The 18,914-nt window shown below is 46.7% G+C and overlaps 1 protein-coding gene across 6 annotated transcripts in view; it reads right to left on the bottom strand.

Annotated features, from left to right (window-relative positions):
- Fgd4 (FYVE, RhoGEF and PH domain containing 4) overlaps positions 1 to 18,914 on the bottom strand; it is a 232,783-nt gene that overhangs the window by 91,822 nt on the left and 122,047 nt on the right. The window contains exon 1 of one of the 6 annotated variants that reach the window (XM_023716287.1): positions 8,251 to 8,409. The exons of the other annotated variants lie outside the window; for them this stretch is intronic. Coding sequence (XP_023572055.1) covers positions 8,251 to 8,266 — 16 coding nt within the window. The 5' untranslated portion in view covers positions 8,267 to 8,409. Of the gene's footprint in view, positions 1 to 8,250; positions 8,410 to 18,914 lie in introns of those variants that run through there. 6 annotated transcript variants of the gene reach the window in all.

Below are 18,914 nucleotides of genomic sequence, written 5' to 3'. Positions count from 1 at the left end.
TGGGAGCAGCTCAGGCCTCCCAGGGGGACAGCCAGGACCAGATGCAGGAAAGCTTCGCTGGAGTCTGCAGAGCTTGTCATTGCTTAGGGAAACGCCACACAAGTCTGACATCAGAAGCATTCTGCACTATTAGGCGATCGCTCCTAATGGAGAAAAAGGTCCCTTGGTTTAGATGAAAAGTCACCAGTTAGGGGCCTTGATAACCCAAAAGAAGGAAAGTATTTATGACAATCAGGAGAGCAGGAATGCTCTGCTGTGCAAGGAGAGGCCTGTGCAGCTGTGACAGTGGCCTTTGCGAGGAGGGTGAGGGGTACACACTGCTAATCTCAGCCCTGGGGAGGCTGAGGCAGGAGGAGGGGAGCTCAAAGCCAGTCTGGACCGTATGCTCAGACAGTGTCGCCATAAGAAGAAAAGAATCACAATTTTTACTGACTTCCTCATTGTGAATGAAATGAAAACAGATGTAGGAAAAGAACTTGAAGGGCAAAAGTAGCTACAGCTGCCTCTGGTTTATATATTAACTCGAGTCTTGGCCTTTTCTCTTTTCTGCCCAATGCCAAACTATTTTCCGCTTATTCACAACAAATTCATCTGCTTGTCAAGAAAGATGAAGAAAATCAAACCAGCTGGCGTTGCCTAAGTTTTGACAAGGATGCAATTAAAACCAATGGTAGCTGTTTTTAATTACCCAAACACAAGCAACAGAAATGACCAGCCGTTCCTCTGGACAAAAGGGAAAACCTGACCAAATCCCGACTTTGTTGATTTTCATGAATTTTGTGCTGACTTCTCTGGTTAGTTTCCAGAATCATTTCTCTAAATTGACTTCTCAGCAGCTAAAACTTTCTAGCCTGACTCTCCCTAAACTTCCTGATTCCTCAGCCTCCTGGCTCTAAGGAGTCAAATCAGCCCCACCAAGCAGGCCGCCTTGCTCCTCGCTCTTGTCCCCAAGCGCTACAAGTTTAAGGAAGCTGCAGCCCAGCCTCAGGGACAGCTAGGCCCACCAGAAGTCCACATTTATCGAAGATGAGGATTCTTTTTTTTTTTTTTTTTTAAATAGGATGAAACAGCATGTATTAGTAAAAATCAGAGGTTTAAAAGTAAACATTCTGGGGGCGGCCAAAGAGCTCAGCAGATTAAAGCACCTGCTTAGGCTGACACAGCGGCCCAGGGTTCAATCCCTGGTGTGCCGTGCCAGCCCCTGGGGCATGCTGAGATGGCGATTGTGACTGGGTGTGGTGGCACACACCTGTACTCCCAGCTGTTTGGGACGCTGAACACAGGTAGATCACTATGAGTCCGATCTACGTAGTGAGACCCTGTAGACTCTTACTAAATAAAATTTAAAAAGAAAAAAAAAAAACCTTCTGGAGTGATCATTTTGTGGCTGCGGGACAGTTACTTCCTTAAAAATTAGAGAAATATTTCTACAGTTCTAACATTGCTTAGGCACAGGTCATAGGTGGGTAGATGTGGACCCTGGGAGGGGAGGAGCTTGTTGCACACGCCAGGTAACAGCGCTCTACCACAGAGCTATATCCTGGCCCTCTCGAGGATATTTTAAAACAGGATCATTCTAAGTCACACAGGCCAGCTTCAAAACTTTTTTTTTTTTTCTTGGCTGGCTCAACCCACCCTGAGGGCAGGGCTAGCCCCGCATGTGGTGCCAGGGATCAAACCCTCGTCCCCTGCACCTGCCTAAGCAGGAGCTTTAGACTGCTGAACTATCTCACTGGCCCTAGCTTCAAAACTTTCTATCTTCCTCTCTCAGCCTCCTGAGTCACTAAGACTATAGGTATGTGCCACTGTACCAGCTTCCCATTATTCAGATACTCTTTTAAAACAAATGTCAATATAAATTCCACTGTACTAGTACTCAATATTTAAGTTCATCTTTTTAGGAAATTAACAATGATTGTTATATCACATATTGTTATCATCAAAGTAGTTGCTCAGATTTCCAGAAATAGGTACACAAGATTAATCAAACAGTTAAATATGAACTGTTCCTTTCAATAAACCAATAGAAATGAGAATGTAATTATCTTAGCTATTCTGTGTGCATATCTATGTTTCCTTCCTTCTTTCTCCTTTTCCTCATCCCAGTTGTTCTTTTCCTTTTAAAAAGATAAACCTAGGGCCAGCCAAATAGCTCAGCAGATTAAAGTGCCTGCAAGCAGGTACAAGGGCCAGGTTCAATCCCTGGACTTGCCTTCCAGGTCACATAGAGACAGCAATTGTGACTGGATGTGGGGGCGCACGCCTGGAATCCCAGCTCTTGGGAGGCTGTAAACAGGTGGATCTCTCCGAATCCGATCTAGTAGTGAGACCTTGAACACCCTGTAGACCCTTCTCTAAAATACCAAAAAAACCCCAAAAACAAACAAAAAAAGGTTTCAAAACAGGTTATTAGGGCAGTTACAATAGTTGATACATTGTATATTGTCTTCCTAGCAGTTATTCAGAGTAGAAGATACAAGCAGCTATCCTGTCTACACAATTATAGCACAAAACTTTCTTTTTAAGGAACTAAGAGAAACTAGGAACTAAGAGAAACTAACTTTTCTTTTTTCTTTCCATTTATGTACTGGGTACAGGGTCTCACTGCACAGCTCGGACTCATAGGTGATCCTCCTGTTTTCAGCCTCCCCAGCGCTGGGATTACAGGCGTGTGCCACCACGCCCAGACTAGTTCACAGGGCAGGGCCGGCGTGGCACGCGGGACCAGGACTCAAAGCAGGCGCTCAGTCCGCTGTGTAACAATCTTAACTATCTTCTGTATACATAGTGACTTTCCTTTCCCATAACAGTTCATCTTTCCCCCCATCCACAATATGGACTGCACATTTCGGATCTCCGAGGTTTCCCCTCACTTCCGGCCGTGGGCCCAACCCAGCAGACCTCCCAGTTTCTCCCCTAAGACTCTCGACCCGCAGCACAATAGCGCTGTGTGCTCAGCGTCTCACAGTGCAGAGGATTGTTTTGGTCATGCAAACTGAAGAAGCAAATACTGCCTGTAGTTTATCTAGCAGTTTTTATATTTTTTCTGGCTGACACAAGGAAGTTAGGAAGAAAAAACTGAAGCAGTTCATCAAGGAAAACCACCTTTCAATTCCGAATTGTACAACTGTTTTACCTAAGTCATGTTTGCTGATTTCCAATAGACGGACTTTGTTCCTACAAATAAAACATCTAAGGACTGCATTCACATAGTGAGGGGCCCTTTGTGATCGGAATTGGTGCAGCACCCCCTTCCTGGGATGCGTCACACTCTTTGATTCCACCTTCCGCACAGGGTGCCCGCTGCTTGACCTCCCTGTGATCAGCACACAAGCGACCATCGGGCTCCAATGTCACCTTTCCTGAGGAAATATTCTCCAATTAAATAGTCAGTTGCAGCCCTTTCCCATTCCCCAAATATGTGTTTGCAGTTCTACGGTGGCACCTGTCACTCACCAGGCGGCTTTTAGATGTCCGTGGGAGGACAGGTTAAGCAGCACCACGCCCACAGTACTACATTTTTTTAGGGCTCCATCTCGTGAACACAGTGATGTTTACAACTTTGTTGCCATTATGCTCTGAATACGTTGGCAATTTTACACTCAAGAAGTACCAAGGGAATCTTTTCCTTTCACCAGGCTGGCTGAGGGTCAAACCCAAGGCTCACCCGCACTGGACAAGTGCTCTGGCCCTCAGCCACCTCCACAGTGTGCAAATGCTGAGCCCTCCTGAATCAGTTCCCACCCGCAGTCGCAGCTACACAGAAGGCGGGGGCATGAGGACCACCGGAGCCCCGAGGTTCAAGGCCAGCCTGGGCAACACAGCAAGCCCAATCGCAAACAACAATGAAGAGAAATCCAGAAAACATTTTCTGAGCTCAACAACTTTATGACTATTCTATGCTCTAAATTCGTGATTCTATTGGAAATAAATCAAGAAAAATATTTATTGGGCAATATAAATGGAGAAAAATATGGCACAGTAGTCCATATAAACTGGTATTTATAACAGTTCAATAATTGTATGGGGGCTTGCATTTCTTTAAGAATCACTAATCATTTTCAAATTTTATACATTTCCTTTTACTATAGTTACAGTAGGTTCATATTACTAAGAAGTCATGTGATCTAATAATGTGCATCATTATTATTTGTAACAAATATATTAGCAAATAACAGCTCATAGATTTGATCTGTTGGCTATGGATTTTTAAATGTAGGACAACTTATAATCATTCAGTCAAATTTGGAAACTGTGAAAATATAAATGCATAAATAATTTGCACTTTAACTCATGAACTGATGTTAGACCTTTCAAATCAAGCTATATATGAACTACCATGAGAAAGCATTTCTAGATATTTTCCAATCTTCCTTCAGATTTTTCTATCTCTCTCCAGTGGGATTATTTCAGAGAGAAATGACTTAAAAGGCAGGAGGGGGGAAAAAAACCCAAAACATGGCACTTTATAATTTTAGTTTTTGTAATTAATTTATTAATTTGACACAGAGTCTGCCTACCCAATTTGGACTTGTAAGGATTCTCCTGTCTCAGCCTCCCCAACCCTGGGATTACAGGCATGTACCACCAAGCCCCGCATCAGGGCTGGCATGGCATGTGGTCCTGGGGATCAAACTCACGATCTTGTGCTTGCCAGGCAGGCACTTAGACCGCCAAGCTATCTCCTCAGCCCCAACATGGCAATTGATTAACAAAGTATGCTAAATATGCAGCAAAACAACAACTAATTTCTGTTTGTTATGCCACAATTTTCTCCAGACTGGCAATATGCCTCTCCCAAAACACAAGACTTGGTTTCAAATCTGAAATCTCCCTCATCTTTGTTCTTTCTCACCACAGCTCAATTAATTTAGCATCAAAGACCATCTACTGAGTTCACTCACCCATCTCAGTTCTTTTTTGTTTTTTTAATGTATTTGATACAGGGTCTCACTCTGCAGCTGACTTGTGGTGACATGTATCAAACCCTGGTCCCTGTGCCTGCCCAAGCAGGCGCTTAGTCCGCTGAGCTATCCCGGCGGCCCCTGCTGTCAGTTTTTTATCCTCTTAGCTCTCCAGGTGAGCTTGGCCTCCCCCACTTCCAGTGGAGAGAAATTCTTCACAAGACGCTGCCCAGGAAGGGAGCAGAGGAGCTGCTAAGCAAGGATATTTACTCTTTAAAAGAGAATTGAGAAGAAACGGGGAACACTATAAATATTTATAATTATTACCTTGTCATGTATTTCTGCTGATTTGACTTTAAATTTCCTAACCGAAAAAGGGCACAGGAAGGTCAGAAATGTATTCAGTCAACAGACATCAATGAGCCACCCAGTATGTATCAGTTACTTTTGCGGGTCCTAGAGCTAGGACAGCGCAGCACACTGCCTTTGGATTGAAAAGGGCAAAGGGGCCGCAGAGCAGGGATGGAAGGTCGCAGGGCAGAGGGGCCGTGGTGGTCTACATAGGGGGCCCAGGCCTGCACTGCTGAGATGACACCTAGGGCTGAGGCACACGTGTTGTGAACCCACAGGAATCCTGCAGCACGGCCGGCTGGGGCGGGGGCAGGGGGGGGGGACGGGACCGCGGACTCAGATACCAATTATGGGACCCACAGCCTACAGGGGGTGGGTGGGGTAGGTCTTCCTCCCAGTGCTAGTACTAGGGAGTGAACCCAGGACCTTAGCACGGTGTTACCACCCCAGGCCTTTCTGCCTTCTGAGGCAAGTCTCATCAACTTGCCCAAGTGGGACTTGAACTTGCAATCTTCCTGCCTGAGCCTCCCCAGTGCTGGGACATCAGGCTTAGTACACCAGTCTTGTCTTCCATGTCAGATGGGTGAGCAGCAGGAGGCTGTGGAATCTTCCAGGGCACTGAGTGTAACCCTCATCCCTAAACCACACTGGTAGCAGTGGAAGCCACTGACCTGAGCTATTTGATAAATCTCAAATACATCTTGACTTGTTAAGCAGATTGAATATGTGCACAAGCAAAAATAACTCAAGGAAGAAAAAGAATTTTTGCCTGAGCATAAGAAATAATAACTCCCATATATGACATGAAAAAGGGGACTATGGTGACATATATCCTGTTTTTATTTCTTACGTTTTTAATATTTTTGTCTGTAACTGCAAAGAGAGCAAACTTCTTTTTCCCAGGCCAGACTTTAATAGGCACAATGCAGAATGACCAACACCACATTCCTCTCAGTTTCCTTCTGCCCACTTTGGGTACAACCAACTGTCTGCACACAGAACAAGCCCAGCACCAACCTCCTTGGGTTCGGAGGTGGGGACAGCCAGAGCCTAGACGAACCCTGCACAGAGACCTCTACAATGGTGTGCCTGCCAGTAAAAGCTCCTTATTCTATAAAGCAGAAGGGGACCAGGAGCTCCCAGAGTAGAGATGATCTCTAGGAGGGGGGCCAGAGAGGCAGAAGGGGTGGATAGGCCTCTGTATTTTTGGAATGACTGAACTCGACTTCTCCCCAAATTACCCCGGCAGCTTCCTATCTACTCTGGGCTTCCAAATATCTCCTCTGGTGTCTAGCGGAGTTAGTAAATTTTGGTCTTCATCCTGCACTGCAAAGAAGTTTCAGGAGACCCAATATACATCAGGGGAAGGTCACAGCACCATTCCTCAGGGAATGACACAGTTCCTCCCAGTCTTCCATCCTACCTTATCCTAGTTCATTTTTTATGAAAAGGCGGTTTGCCCACAAGTAGAAGCTTTAAAAAGCAAACCTTTCTTCACATTACTAAAAAGACAAAAAATATTCATAGAACATGTACCCTAAGCATGCATCTTTAAATATTTTGTCTTAATAGCAATACAAATTGCCAAGTAATATGGGCAGGAAGTGCTGTATTACTGTGTTTTCAGCTTAAAAAATTTAGAAGGAACTTGTCCTGCCCACGCTGTTGCACACTCCAAGTGGGGTGCTATCCTTTAAGGCAGAAAGCAGAACATGGGTTTGCCGATCGTCCCAGCACCGCGGCCCACCCCCAGCCTCTCCCGGGATGAGCGTGCTTCCCGGACAGGATGGAGGGGTCCCAGCCGGCTCTGACTGCTTGGAGATGGAAGGAGAAGGAGAAGCTATTTTAGCAGAAAGAGAACTTCACCAATGAGGGAAGAAATAAAACCACTTCCCCCTTTCACTGTATTTCTTCTGCATTAAATTTGAACTTCTTATCTGGTAAGCCCTGGAGAAGTCGGAACCTCAGAAGCATGGTGGACCCTGCAAAGGCACAGCTCCTGTTGGAGGTGGAGGGCGGAGGCTGCCGGCCCCTTGGCCACTACCAGAGACCGGAGTCCGGCCAGCGCAGTGAGCCGCTGCACATGCAGCTGGAGCTCACACTCCTGTAGCCGCGCTGCGGCCCGACCCCACCCAGGGGCTTCCACCCACGCTGCTGGCCCACGAAGCCGGAGGAAGGAAGGGGACACCACAACCAAGACACCCACTAACTGCCACGGCTGCCAGGTCCCGGTGCAGTTGATCTCGGTCGGCGGTGCAGACTTTCCCGGGGGAAGTTTATATCCTTGCTGAACCAGTGGGAAAACAGCTTACCGAAATGAACCCATTTCAACTTTTACAAAATATTTTTAGCAAATGCTTCCTGTCATATGTTTCCATTTTTATTGCACAGTGGAATGTCATGTCTATTTGTAGGACTCAATTTTTTATTAATTAGCTCTCTAGTCAAGGAAACCAGAGTTTGCTTAAAGCCACTGCTGGTAACTTTTACAAATCCGTGCCTATCTCTGCAATCTTATATAGAGAAAAGGCGGGTTTACACTTCGGAACTTTGCCAAGACAACACTGGGACGGTGGGAATGTCCGTCTTAACAGAACAGCTCTCCAAAATCAGCGGTAAACATTTCTTTGTTCACACCAGAAACAGAAGGAAGAAGAAAGAAGGACACACTTTTCCTTTCCTTGTCTGTTTCCCTCTCCCTTTAAGGCTGACTTCTCCAAGTTTACAAATGTTAGTTACACTTCTCTGGCTCATTTTTACTATCAAACAAAGGTGTAACTTTGTGTCAACCCAGAACAAACTTCCTGGCAAAGCCAAAAACTGTGAACAGTAGAGATTTTAAATCTCCAAGTTGAAAACCAACATGAGCTTATTCTCAACTTTAAACCAAACACAGACCCTGTCCCTCTTCCGTCTCTCAGCACAACGTCTCCGGTGACACCCCTTGCTAGGAAAGGACCCTGCAGAAGGCATGCTGCAAAATGAAACCACGTACCTTGCTCAGTGGACATGACTGCAAACAGGCTGACAAGCAGTGTGCTCCGGGCAGCAACCACGGCTCTGGCGTTGCCCGGCTATGGTCCATGTGAGTAAGCCCTGCTCCTGGACATCAAGCGCCAGGGCATCTGGAGCTCGCCACAGCTCGGCCAGGAGTGCTGGCTGCTGAGCTGTGGACCACAGAGCATTCTAGACCTCGCTGACCCAGACAGCCTCCTGCACGATAAGATGCCACACCTCCCCAGGGACAGCGGTCGCTGAGTTCTTCTAGAGACCGAGCATCTGAGATGGGGAGGCCTGTTTATTACAGTAAAGCCAAACATGCAGAGCTTTGGAGGTACTAGGAATCTGGCTGGGAAGAGGGCAGTTTATAAACTGACGAATGTCTGAGCTTACAGCAGTTGCTCACAGGGAAGCAGCTGCTTTTTCTCTTAATTGGGTCCCTGCGCTGGACCAAACATGTCACAGGCTGACTACTCATCAGCTTAAGATATTAAATCTCTCCCTTGAATGTCCCCAAACGCTGTAGCATAGGACGCAAGGTGCTATGTGTCAATTTCCTAGAGGAAAACAAGTTTATGTTATCTCAGGACACTGTTTAACTGCTAAAATATTTATTGGCCATTTTTATTTATCGTTATAAATTTAGATGATCTGATTAGCACTTAAACATTTTCCTCAGGACCTTGCCAATTGAGGAAATGTCAGAATTAAAATATTTATGAAATCATTCCAGTTTTAGTACAGATGCTGCTGAAGCGAGCACAATATTTATGAAGTCACAGTGAGGTGACAGGCCTCAGACCCTCCCTCACAAGAAGTGCCCCTCTCAGGGAGGAGTCTGGAGCACGGTCCCCTGGGTGGCCCACACGGGTCACCTGACGGCTGCTGGCACATGCCCTGCTCCCACATCAGGTGCAGCCGGGTGCAGTAGAGCCACAGAATATGCATTTTGAACAGTGCTCAGGTTTGGGGGCAACACTTCGGGACCCACAGGGGCAGCAAGGCCCAGAACACTCAAGGGCCCACCTGCAAGACGGAGGACGAGGGTCAGCAGTTCTCCCTGCACCACAGATAAGGGACACTGAAAAACTCACACCTGCTGGTCAGGAAATGGGGGCCACCCCTCTTTGTAATACAAATGATAGTATTTAGCAAATTTGCTCCTGGTAGCTAAGGGTGTGGCTCGGCGGTAGCACATTCGCTCAGCAAGTACACCAGCCGGTTCCATCCTCAGCGCCAACAAACAGAGCATCATCTCCATATAAGGCAGGACTGACTTTCACAATAAAATAGAAACTTGGAATACAAAAGCATGAAGCCAAGGGGACGTCAGTCAGTCTGAACTGCTTTATGTCCTTTACACACTCTACCCATGTGCTCAAGTTCCACCAAGGCAGAGAAACTCTTTAGACTGGATTCCAAGACCAACTTAGCCCTGGCAGATCTTACTAATGCAAACACCAGAGTGTTTTTCTGTCACAAAAATGCCCCAGCACCTGCGCCTCCTAAGCCTTTCGAGCAACATTTATAGTCTCAAGTTTGGTTTGAAGCAAATTACATTTCTGTTTTGACAGCCAACATTTACTCTGTGCCAGCTGTTTCGCCAGGAGTGCAGGCGTGTCATTAGACCCTCACTCTAAGGCCACGATTTCTCACCATTTCACAGAAGATGGCAATTCATCGCCACTTCATAGCAAACTAGGTTTAAGAGGTGAAAAACCTTGGCCATTCATACTAACAAAATGACAGTCTTTCAGAAATTAAAGTCATAATATAGTGGTATTTATTGTTTTTCTTTGTAGAGGAAAGCCTGAAAAGCAAAGCCTGGTTTATAGCTAGGAAGTGATAATTAAAATATAACCAGTTGGGGGGGGGGGCAAACAGCTCAGTGGATTAAAGTACCTGCAAGCAGGCTCAGGGGCCAGGAGTTCGATCCCCGGGGCCTGCCATGCTGGTCCCGCCCCTGGAGTGTGCTAGGTAGTGTGGTTTAGTAGAGGATCAAGGTGCTTATCAAACTCACAACCCTGAACTCATTCCCTGGCCTTAACAAGACAAAAACGATGGTCCACAAGGGCATAATCTTGCAATTTATACAACCCTAACAGTAAATTCTAGGCCACTCGGTTCCAGCCACGGCAATTTCCAACACAGTTAAGCAGGCAGGGGCCATGTGTCTGGTGACTGCAAGTCCCAGACACCGAGCCTCACAAAAGCCTGCACGTGGATACTCACGGGAGCCGTATTCCTAACGCCGGGTGCTGCTGTTCAACTGGGAAATGGGTGAAACACACCGAGATATCCAACAGTGGTGACCGCACAGCACTAACAGTGAGTGTGTAAAGGACCTCGCAGGAGTTAGACGCCAACTTAAAGGCTGCCTGAACTGACGGTGTGGGAAGTAACAGATCAGAAAAAAAGTGAAACACAATTGCTTTGGCAGGTCATGATGGCCTGCGGGTAGGGCGTGGCCAAGCTGGCCGGAAGTGAGCCCAACCTCTCAATCACAGGATACATACTTCTCAGGACTCTGCAGAACTTCTCTGGAGCTCCCACGAGAAGTTAGCCGGCACAATAGGGACAAGCCACCATGGGAGCTGCTAAGGTGACCTCTCAAGGTAGCCTATCCTGCATTTCTCAGGTACACCTTGAACTTCTATTTTTGCTTTTATCTTCTTTTTCTCTTGTTCTGCCCAAGCTTACCCTGCAGAGCTGGTTTCTCCCCTACTCATTCATCCTGCACTTTTGGCATGGTTTTGCACTTGTCTCATCCAACTGTTAGTTGGGGGCAAGGAGGAGCTGGAAGACTTTTGACTGGTGAGCCATTTCTAAAGGAAACAAACAATGGTGAACTACAACTTCACCCTGGTGTCGATTATGGGATTGCATGCATCTGTCAGGGTCAAGGTCAACCACAGAAAGGGTGAGTATGCTGTTCATAAATTATCCCTTTTGAAAAAGGAATACTAGGGTTGGGGAGATAGCACTGTGGTCTAAGCACCTGCCTGGCAAACGCAAGGGTCCAGGTTTGATCCCTGGTACCACATGCCACGCTCTCCCCAAACCGGGCATGGTGGTACACACCTGTAATCCCAGCACTGGGAGACTGAGACAGGAGGACCACTAGGCATCTGAGCTTCATAGCAAGATCCTATACCAAATAAATAAATAGATTTTTAAAAACAGGAATACAAATAACTATTCTCTTAAAAACAAGATTAGAAAACTGATGGGCCTGCCTTGCTATTGCAAGTGCAAAGCTGCATGAGGTCTACGGCATGCCCTGCCTTCTCACCTTCAGTAGCATAGAGACCGCCCTGGCTAACTGTACCTATTTTCTGTGACTTTCAATAATCTTATCAACTTCAAATCTTGACTGAGTCCCTTAATTCAAGGGAACACGTGAGCTCCACACAAAGTCCAATTGGGAATGCTGAATGTATGATAAGATCCTTTTCAGGAAATACGTTTAGACATTTCAAAATGATTTCTCAAAGATATCAGCCCTAGAAGAGATTTAAGACCCAACCTCACAACTACTCACAAAATGTCTTGGGCTCTGCAGGATCTGCAGGCTGTCACTCTGCCCTGTCAACACATAGGTAGGGTCCCCATGCCATCACAGAGTGTCTCTGCACAAATTTCACAGAATAAAGGAACACAAAGAGTTCTGCCAAATACACGGTTATTTCATAAGGTTTTTTTTTTTTTTCTCACTATATTGAACTTATAGTTCTTTTCTTTTTAGAGGCACTTATTCGATTATTTTCAACAGTTTAACATTTATAATGAAAAACACTAGATGGGTGGGGTCAGCGAGATGGCTCAGCAGACTAAGCGCCTACTTAAGCAAGCACAAGGATCAGGGTTTGATGCCTGGCAACACAAGCCTTGCCACTGAGACCTGGCATGGTGGCACATGGCTGTAACCCCAGCGCTTGGGAGGCTGCAAACAGGAGGATCACTGTGAGTCCAAGCTGCACAGTGAAACCCTGTACCAAATACATTAAATAATAATTAATTAAAAATAGATGGGTGGGGCTGGCGAGATGGCTCAGTGGTCTAAAGCACCTACTTGGAACAAGCTTGGCAAAGCTCAGGGACTGCGGTTCGATCCCCAGCACCACATGCCAGCCAGCCACGCCCCCAGGTCGGCTGAGCTGGCCACACACACACACAAATAAATGTTAAAAAAAAAAAAAAAAAAAAGAGGCTTTAAAAAAAAATAGATGGGTGATTAAGTTGACTGCCTTAGCATTTTTATTTAAAGCTATCTGGCACAGCACCTATTATATCACTGAAATTTTCCATGCATTAATGGCAAACCTCTATTTATTAAGCTACTATTTGCTAATAAAGATGTTTTAGCAATAAGATAAAAGGGCTACTATACCACATAGATGTTGGTATTTCATAAAATAAGAATGGAAGTAGGAAAAATAATGAAAGACTACTGGGCCGGGGAGGTAGCTCAGTAGAATAAGCGCCTGCCTGGCAAGTGCAGAGTCCTGAGTTCAATCCCTGGTACCACACACACACACACACAAAAAAAAAACCTACTGAGGTAAACCCTCACACTGAAGGTCCAGTATGAAATTTGAAGAAATCCTCACTTTCATAGAAAGAATCTAATTTAATCTGAATCTTAACCCATCTTCTACTTGTCAGTATTCAAGTAATAATATAAAAATCAAATAACCTGGCAATAAAACAATTCCCTCACTGCTTAAAATAACACATTAACAACAACGACCAACTGGTGCCTACTTGCCGTTCTGCACGTCTACGGGCCTTCATGAAATGAGGCTTGAAATTCTTGAGTGCATGCCAGGTAAATCCAGTTGCTTGAATATTTTTGTACTAAACTTTTTATTCAGAGCTTCAAAGCAAACTTTGAGCCTCCATTCTTTTATTAAAAATAGGCAACAAAAACATTTTCTAGCCAAGCAAAGGGACACACACTGGTAATCCCAGTGACTCAGGGGGCCAGGGCAGGAGAACTGCAAGACTGAAGCCAGCCAGGGGAAGTGAACAAGAGACAGTCTCAGTATGAAAAATTGAAAAGGGCTGGGGATGTTGCTCAGGCCTAGCCTTTCGCACACCTAGCATGATCGAGGCCCTGGGTTCAATACTGAGAACTTCCCCACAAGCTCAAAGCAAAAAGCACTGTGACCTCTCTAACTGCACTTCAGTTGAAACGGAACCACAAGGAATCCTCACTGAGGCCCAGGAGAGTCCCCTGGGTAGGTAGGAACGCAGCTCTAGGTTCAGCTGTTGCACCCTCTAACTCAGCTCTGGGATGCCATCTCTGTGGAAACCCAGGGCAGGCCACACATCTTTCTAGTGGCAGGAAGACAGGGCCCTGTGGGCACAATCATGAGCTACACAACAGCAGCTCCATCCACAAAGGCCACACACACCACCATGATCTCATAAGATAATGAAACTGAAGAATTCCGGCTGCCCAGTGATGCTGGTGGCTGCGAGGTGACAGTGCCATGCAATTCTCACTCAGCTGCGACAATGCTGTTATAGACAGACCTACTTGCACCACCTACAAAGCCATGTGGGACTTGACACTCAGAAAGGAGTGACTGTTACTGGCTTGAATATCTGTCACTTTGGAGGATGCTTCTGCTACTTATGTTTTGTTTGTTTGTTTTGTGGTACCGGGGATTGAACTCAGGACCCTGCGCTTGCCAGGCAAGGACTTATTCTACTGAGCTATCTCCCTGGGATCCCTCTTACTTATGTTTAAGGTGACTGGAAAAGAGTCCACCCTGTGAGGTGGGCAGCAGTCTCTTGCCTCCCGCTGTCCTGGCTGATTGTGCAGAGGCTACTTTGAGCAACTGGCCTGCACCATTGAGGAAGTACGTGCACAGGCTACGTTGGTCACATGACAATGGAACTGCCTAGCGCTGTCATCCCCAGAACTGTCTCTGCCACTAAGTGACACACACTGTATTTTACACATACTGTTCAGAAGAAACTTATCTATAGTCATCGAAACTTAATAATTGTCTTCCTGTAAAAATGCATATAGTCCTGAGACATAGATATGATAAAACTGCATGACATGCATTAAAACCCAGTATTCTGGTTTAAAAAGGCATATATTTAGAAATATATGCCCATCCATCCATCCATTCTTCCTTCCATCTATCTATCCATCCACCCACCCATCCATCCATCCATCCATCCATCCACCCACCCATCCATCCATCCTTCCATCCATCTATCCATCCACCCACCCACCCATCCATCTATCCATCTATCCACACATCCATCCACCTACCATGTGTGCTCATCTGTAGTCCCACCTATTCAGAAAGCAGAGGCAAAAGCAAAGCATCACTTGAACCTGGAGTTCAAGACCCATTTAGGTAATAGAGAGACAAAAAGTTCCCCTAAAAATATAGAACTTGACTTACGTATGTCATATTTACATATGTATACATACTCCTAGAGAATAGACACACACCTTCCTGGCCTAAATTGGGTCCCTTATCCTCAATCTCGACCTACAGCCTGTCCGTCACGGCTGGTGTCTAGATGTCCCCCAAAGCCTCATGCATGAGGCGGGGCTCATTGCAGGCAGCTGGACCTGGAGTGTGTGATGCTGGAACTGGCTGACGGTGCAGTGCCAGGATCAAGGGCTCTGGGATCAAGGGTCCTAGAGTGATTCCTGCCTGCCCTATGGAGCCTGCATATGATATACAGGACAAAAAGAGCTGTGGCTGTCCCTTGCTTGCATTTGCTGTCTTCTGTCTGCATGAACATTTCTCCTCTGTGATGCTGCCGGCCGTGTGCCACTTTGCCTTGGAGCCAGCCAACTACGGACACCACTATGAACTGCAAAACTTTTTCCTCTTTTAGTTTTAGGTGTAAGGTATTTTGTTTCAGCAATGTGAAAAGTAACTAAAACACTATAAGGGCTTCCGTATGATACTGCTTACTTCATGGAGTCACAGACACTGAGCTATAGACACACTTTAAATTGGAGTGACAGTTAACTGACAGTGTCACCATAAGGAAGAAATACCCAAGGAAACCGGTGCAGCAGAGTACTGTATAAGAGATGCCTGCAGTGGGTTCCGTTCTCCTTCCAGGTTTACACTGCATGGCGGGAAAGATGAGAAAGAGCAAGTGACAAATTAGAGGGGTGCATAGCAGAGATCTGGGTGCACCAGGTGCTCCCAGGAGTAAAAGGCCCCATCTCCAGGCAGCGATCTCCAGCCACTGAGTGTTTTATTAGCCAATGCAGGGAAGTGGATGAGGTGCTTCTCCCAGAACAGGGTAGAGGCAGTGGTAGAATGTGCAAGTTCAACATCATAAAGCAAGCAGGCCAAGACCCATCCCCGCACCTGGGTGCTAATCTCATGGTCAGAACAGCAGAGGGATTTCTGCACTGCGTAACCAGCCCACAAGGCAGGCAGGGTAGAGAGAGCCTAGGACAGACACTATGTCCATGTATAATTCATGAACCCAAGAGTACTGGGTGTGGAAGACCTACTTAAGAGGGTCAGCAACATAATGACATGAAAGGGACATGAAGAAGAACAGTCCCTTCTGTTTGAGACCTGCAGCCTTCATCTTCACCTGCGATGTCATTTCCTGGCTTGCAGCATGGCCCCTTTGGCCTGCTGATATGACTCGCCTGGGCCCCTCCAAGGAGCTCCCAGCCTTCGACCAGGCCCTCTGTTTCTCCCCTTCTGCACTCCCCCACACCTCACTCAGTGGGCAGCCATCATGAGCCAATCTTGTTCATCTATATATCTTGCATTAGATCTGTTTCTCTGGTAACCACTGACTGAACAATGGGTGCCATGTCCTTTTTCAGCATTTTCCCCACCACTTGTTACATTAAAATCATTAAGGAAAAAGGCTTCAGTATGTAAACTAAAAATGAACATGTACTGGAAGAAGATATCATGACCAAGGACTTCCTCTGGTTTTACCAGGTCAAGGAAACATGTGGCATCCTTCAGAAGGAACCATGCGCCCTACTCGTGTGTGGCACCTGGCTGAGGAGGGGCTGCCCACCACCTCCAGCTCTCTGTCACTTCTCAGCACTCCCTGGAGCAAGATTCTGGTGGACATCCTTCCACGGCTACGTACAGGCCAGCTTGCAGAATTCCCCATGGTTTGACTACAACATGATTTCCTTATTCTTTATGTATACGTTTCCAAAGAGATCATCCTAATAAACACTTCCATATACTGGAACAATTACTTCTATAGAGATTACTAGAAATGGACTCAGTAGCTAAATGGTATGTAAATGTTAAACTTTGGTAACTGATTACAAAACTTTACTTTCCACAATGTGACACCAAGCCTGTGTATAATTTTCTCTTCTCTACACCAGATTTTTAAAAATAGCTTTGTCGATTTATTATGTGAGAATAAAACATTAGCATAGCAAATTGACAATGTATTCTATGATACAAAACTGTTGGTATAGCCTGGACCGAAAATGCCCCCTAACGTCTCCTGGGTATGGAAGGCGATTGGCCAAGGGATGCTGTCAGTAGATTCACCCACTGCTGAGCTGAGTGGCTGAAGAGGCTGTCTGGAGGTGGTCACTAGGGGGTGGCCTGAGAAATGGTAGCCACCCTGCACCAACCTGAGGCACCTAGAACCTCACCCAACTCGGCAGCTTTGCATCCTGGGTGTGGAGGATGTGCCCTTACCACTCTAGTTCATTGCATCAACTTGAGAAGTTTAGGGGGGTCAGGACCCTCATTTGTAAACTTCCTTAGACTTGGCAGAGGACGATTAGGACATGGTATAGGTGTAAAGGAGCCCCTTGGGGCAGAGAGCCTGCATAAGACATAAGGGAGAGAAAAGAAGCTTGCTCTCCCCATTCCGCTCCTGGTTTTGCTGCCTTCCACTACCATGAAACCCTCTCTGCCACAACCCTCGGCCTCAGAGCCAGCTCACTGCAGACTGAAGCCCCCATGCTCTGTGACCTAAAGAAAGATTTTTCTTCCTCAACTCTGGGCATCACGTATTTTGTCTCAGCAACAAGGGAGAAGTAAATGAGACAAGCTGGAAGGGAGTACTCTCATTCCTGGCTCCTTGCTCGTCTTCCTACTGCCAGCAGGGAGCAGCCGCTCCCCATGAGGCTCTCCCACCATGCCATTTCTGCTTTAAAACCGGTGACATTGGACTGAACCCATTGAAACCTTGAACCTTGAGTCAAATAAACCTCTGCTCTTGACAGCCGTAGGTGTGGATGACCGCATTATCAGTGAAAACAGATGAACGTGAGGTACACAGGGACAAGACCACTCTCACAAGCAATGTGGAATGAAAGGAAGTCACAGAACATAGTACAACTCAGTTACCTAGTGGATTTTCCATATCACTATGGACATAAAGCTATATGTGGTCAAATCAAAAGGTACAATAAGCGTAAAATTGTGCATGGCTTCTTGGTGGGGAGTAGAAAAGGCAGGCCCCTAAGCGCCTTCTCTGCCTGGGAACGTGCTCTCTACACAACACTGCAATTGTGTGTTACGTGTTAACATAATTCATGTCAAAAGCTTTTGTTTGAATGTGTATTTTCCTGATCCATAATTTATGTTTTTAAATATTTGTTGCTCAATTTTTTTAAACTCCTGTGCACTCTGCTCCTATCTTTGCCCGCTGGCTGCCTACCGCGTTGTCGCCAGCTGAGGACTTGCAGCGCATCCTGGATACTTTCTCCAGCTCCGGCATACCTCCTAATAACCCTGCTTTTACAACAGCCCCAGAATGCGTGCCATCCCTCTCTGAGCGGAAAACAACAGTTTGACACATAACGGTGCTTCTTTAATTACGACCATCATTACTTCTACAGCGAACTGCTCCAGGTCCCACCTGCTGAGAGCTGTACTTCCTGTACCCCATCAAGCCCCGCTCCCCAAAGCCCAGAGGTGGTCACTCCAGACGTGCTTTCCGTGGCCGTCACAGAGTCCTGCGAACCCATCTCTTTTACCCACACTTATTCAATGCCGGTGCCACCCTCAGGCTCTAGCCCTCAGGATGCCCTGCCTTGTCACAGATCACCACTGTGGTGATTTAATAATCCTGAGCTTCCGTGGGGGAAACTGACACAGCCCTGGGGGTGGGGCCGCAGGGGAGGCTGCACCTCTGCGTGAAGGGATGGACTTAGTGCTACAGAGCGCAGGCTTGAAAAGGTACACCCTACCAGCAGCACAAAGTCCACCGCAACTGGAACATCTTCCACTAAGTAGAACATCTTCCACTTTAGCTTCCAGACCTTGGCCAGCTCTCCTCGCCTTCCAACTCATTTCTCTGAGCTCAGCCACAGCCAGCTGGCTCACAGCTTTCCTGTGAGAAATCCCCCTGCGCTGTCCTCCGGGCCCCACCCGAGGCTGCAGCTGCTCCACAAGCCGAGGCTCCAAAGTATCCACTTCCAGGACTAAGCCCGCCCCGCAACCCCTCATCCCTGAATAACTGAAGAAGGGGGTCTTGAGGATTATCTTGAAGCACCATTTCACAGGGCAGCAAAAGCAGGCAGAAGAGATTTCAGCCTGTGGCTCCAAGAAGTTTCCCCAAGTCCTCGGCCTCCATGGCAGCCTGCGACACTTAGGCAGAACTCAGGGTTCTCAGGAGGTCTACAGGGGAGCCCTGCCCTGCCCTGCCCTGCCCTGC

This window comes from Octodon degus, unplaced genomic scaffold (assembly GCF_000260255.1).
Source record: "Octodon degus isolate 3935 unplaced genomic scaffold, OctDeg1.0 scaffold00047, whole genome shotgun sequence".
Taxonomy (NCBI): domain Eukaryota; kingdom Metazoa; phylum Chordata; class Mammalia; order Rodentia; family Octodontidae; genus Octodon; species Octodon degus.
The sequence above is the reverse complement of the archived record's forward strand: the minus strand, read 5'-3'. Positions and strand labels throughout refer to the sequence as shown.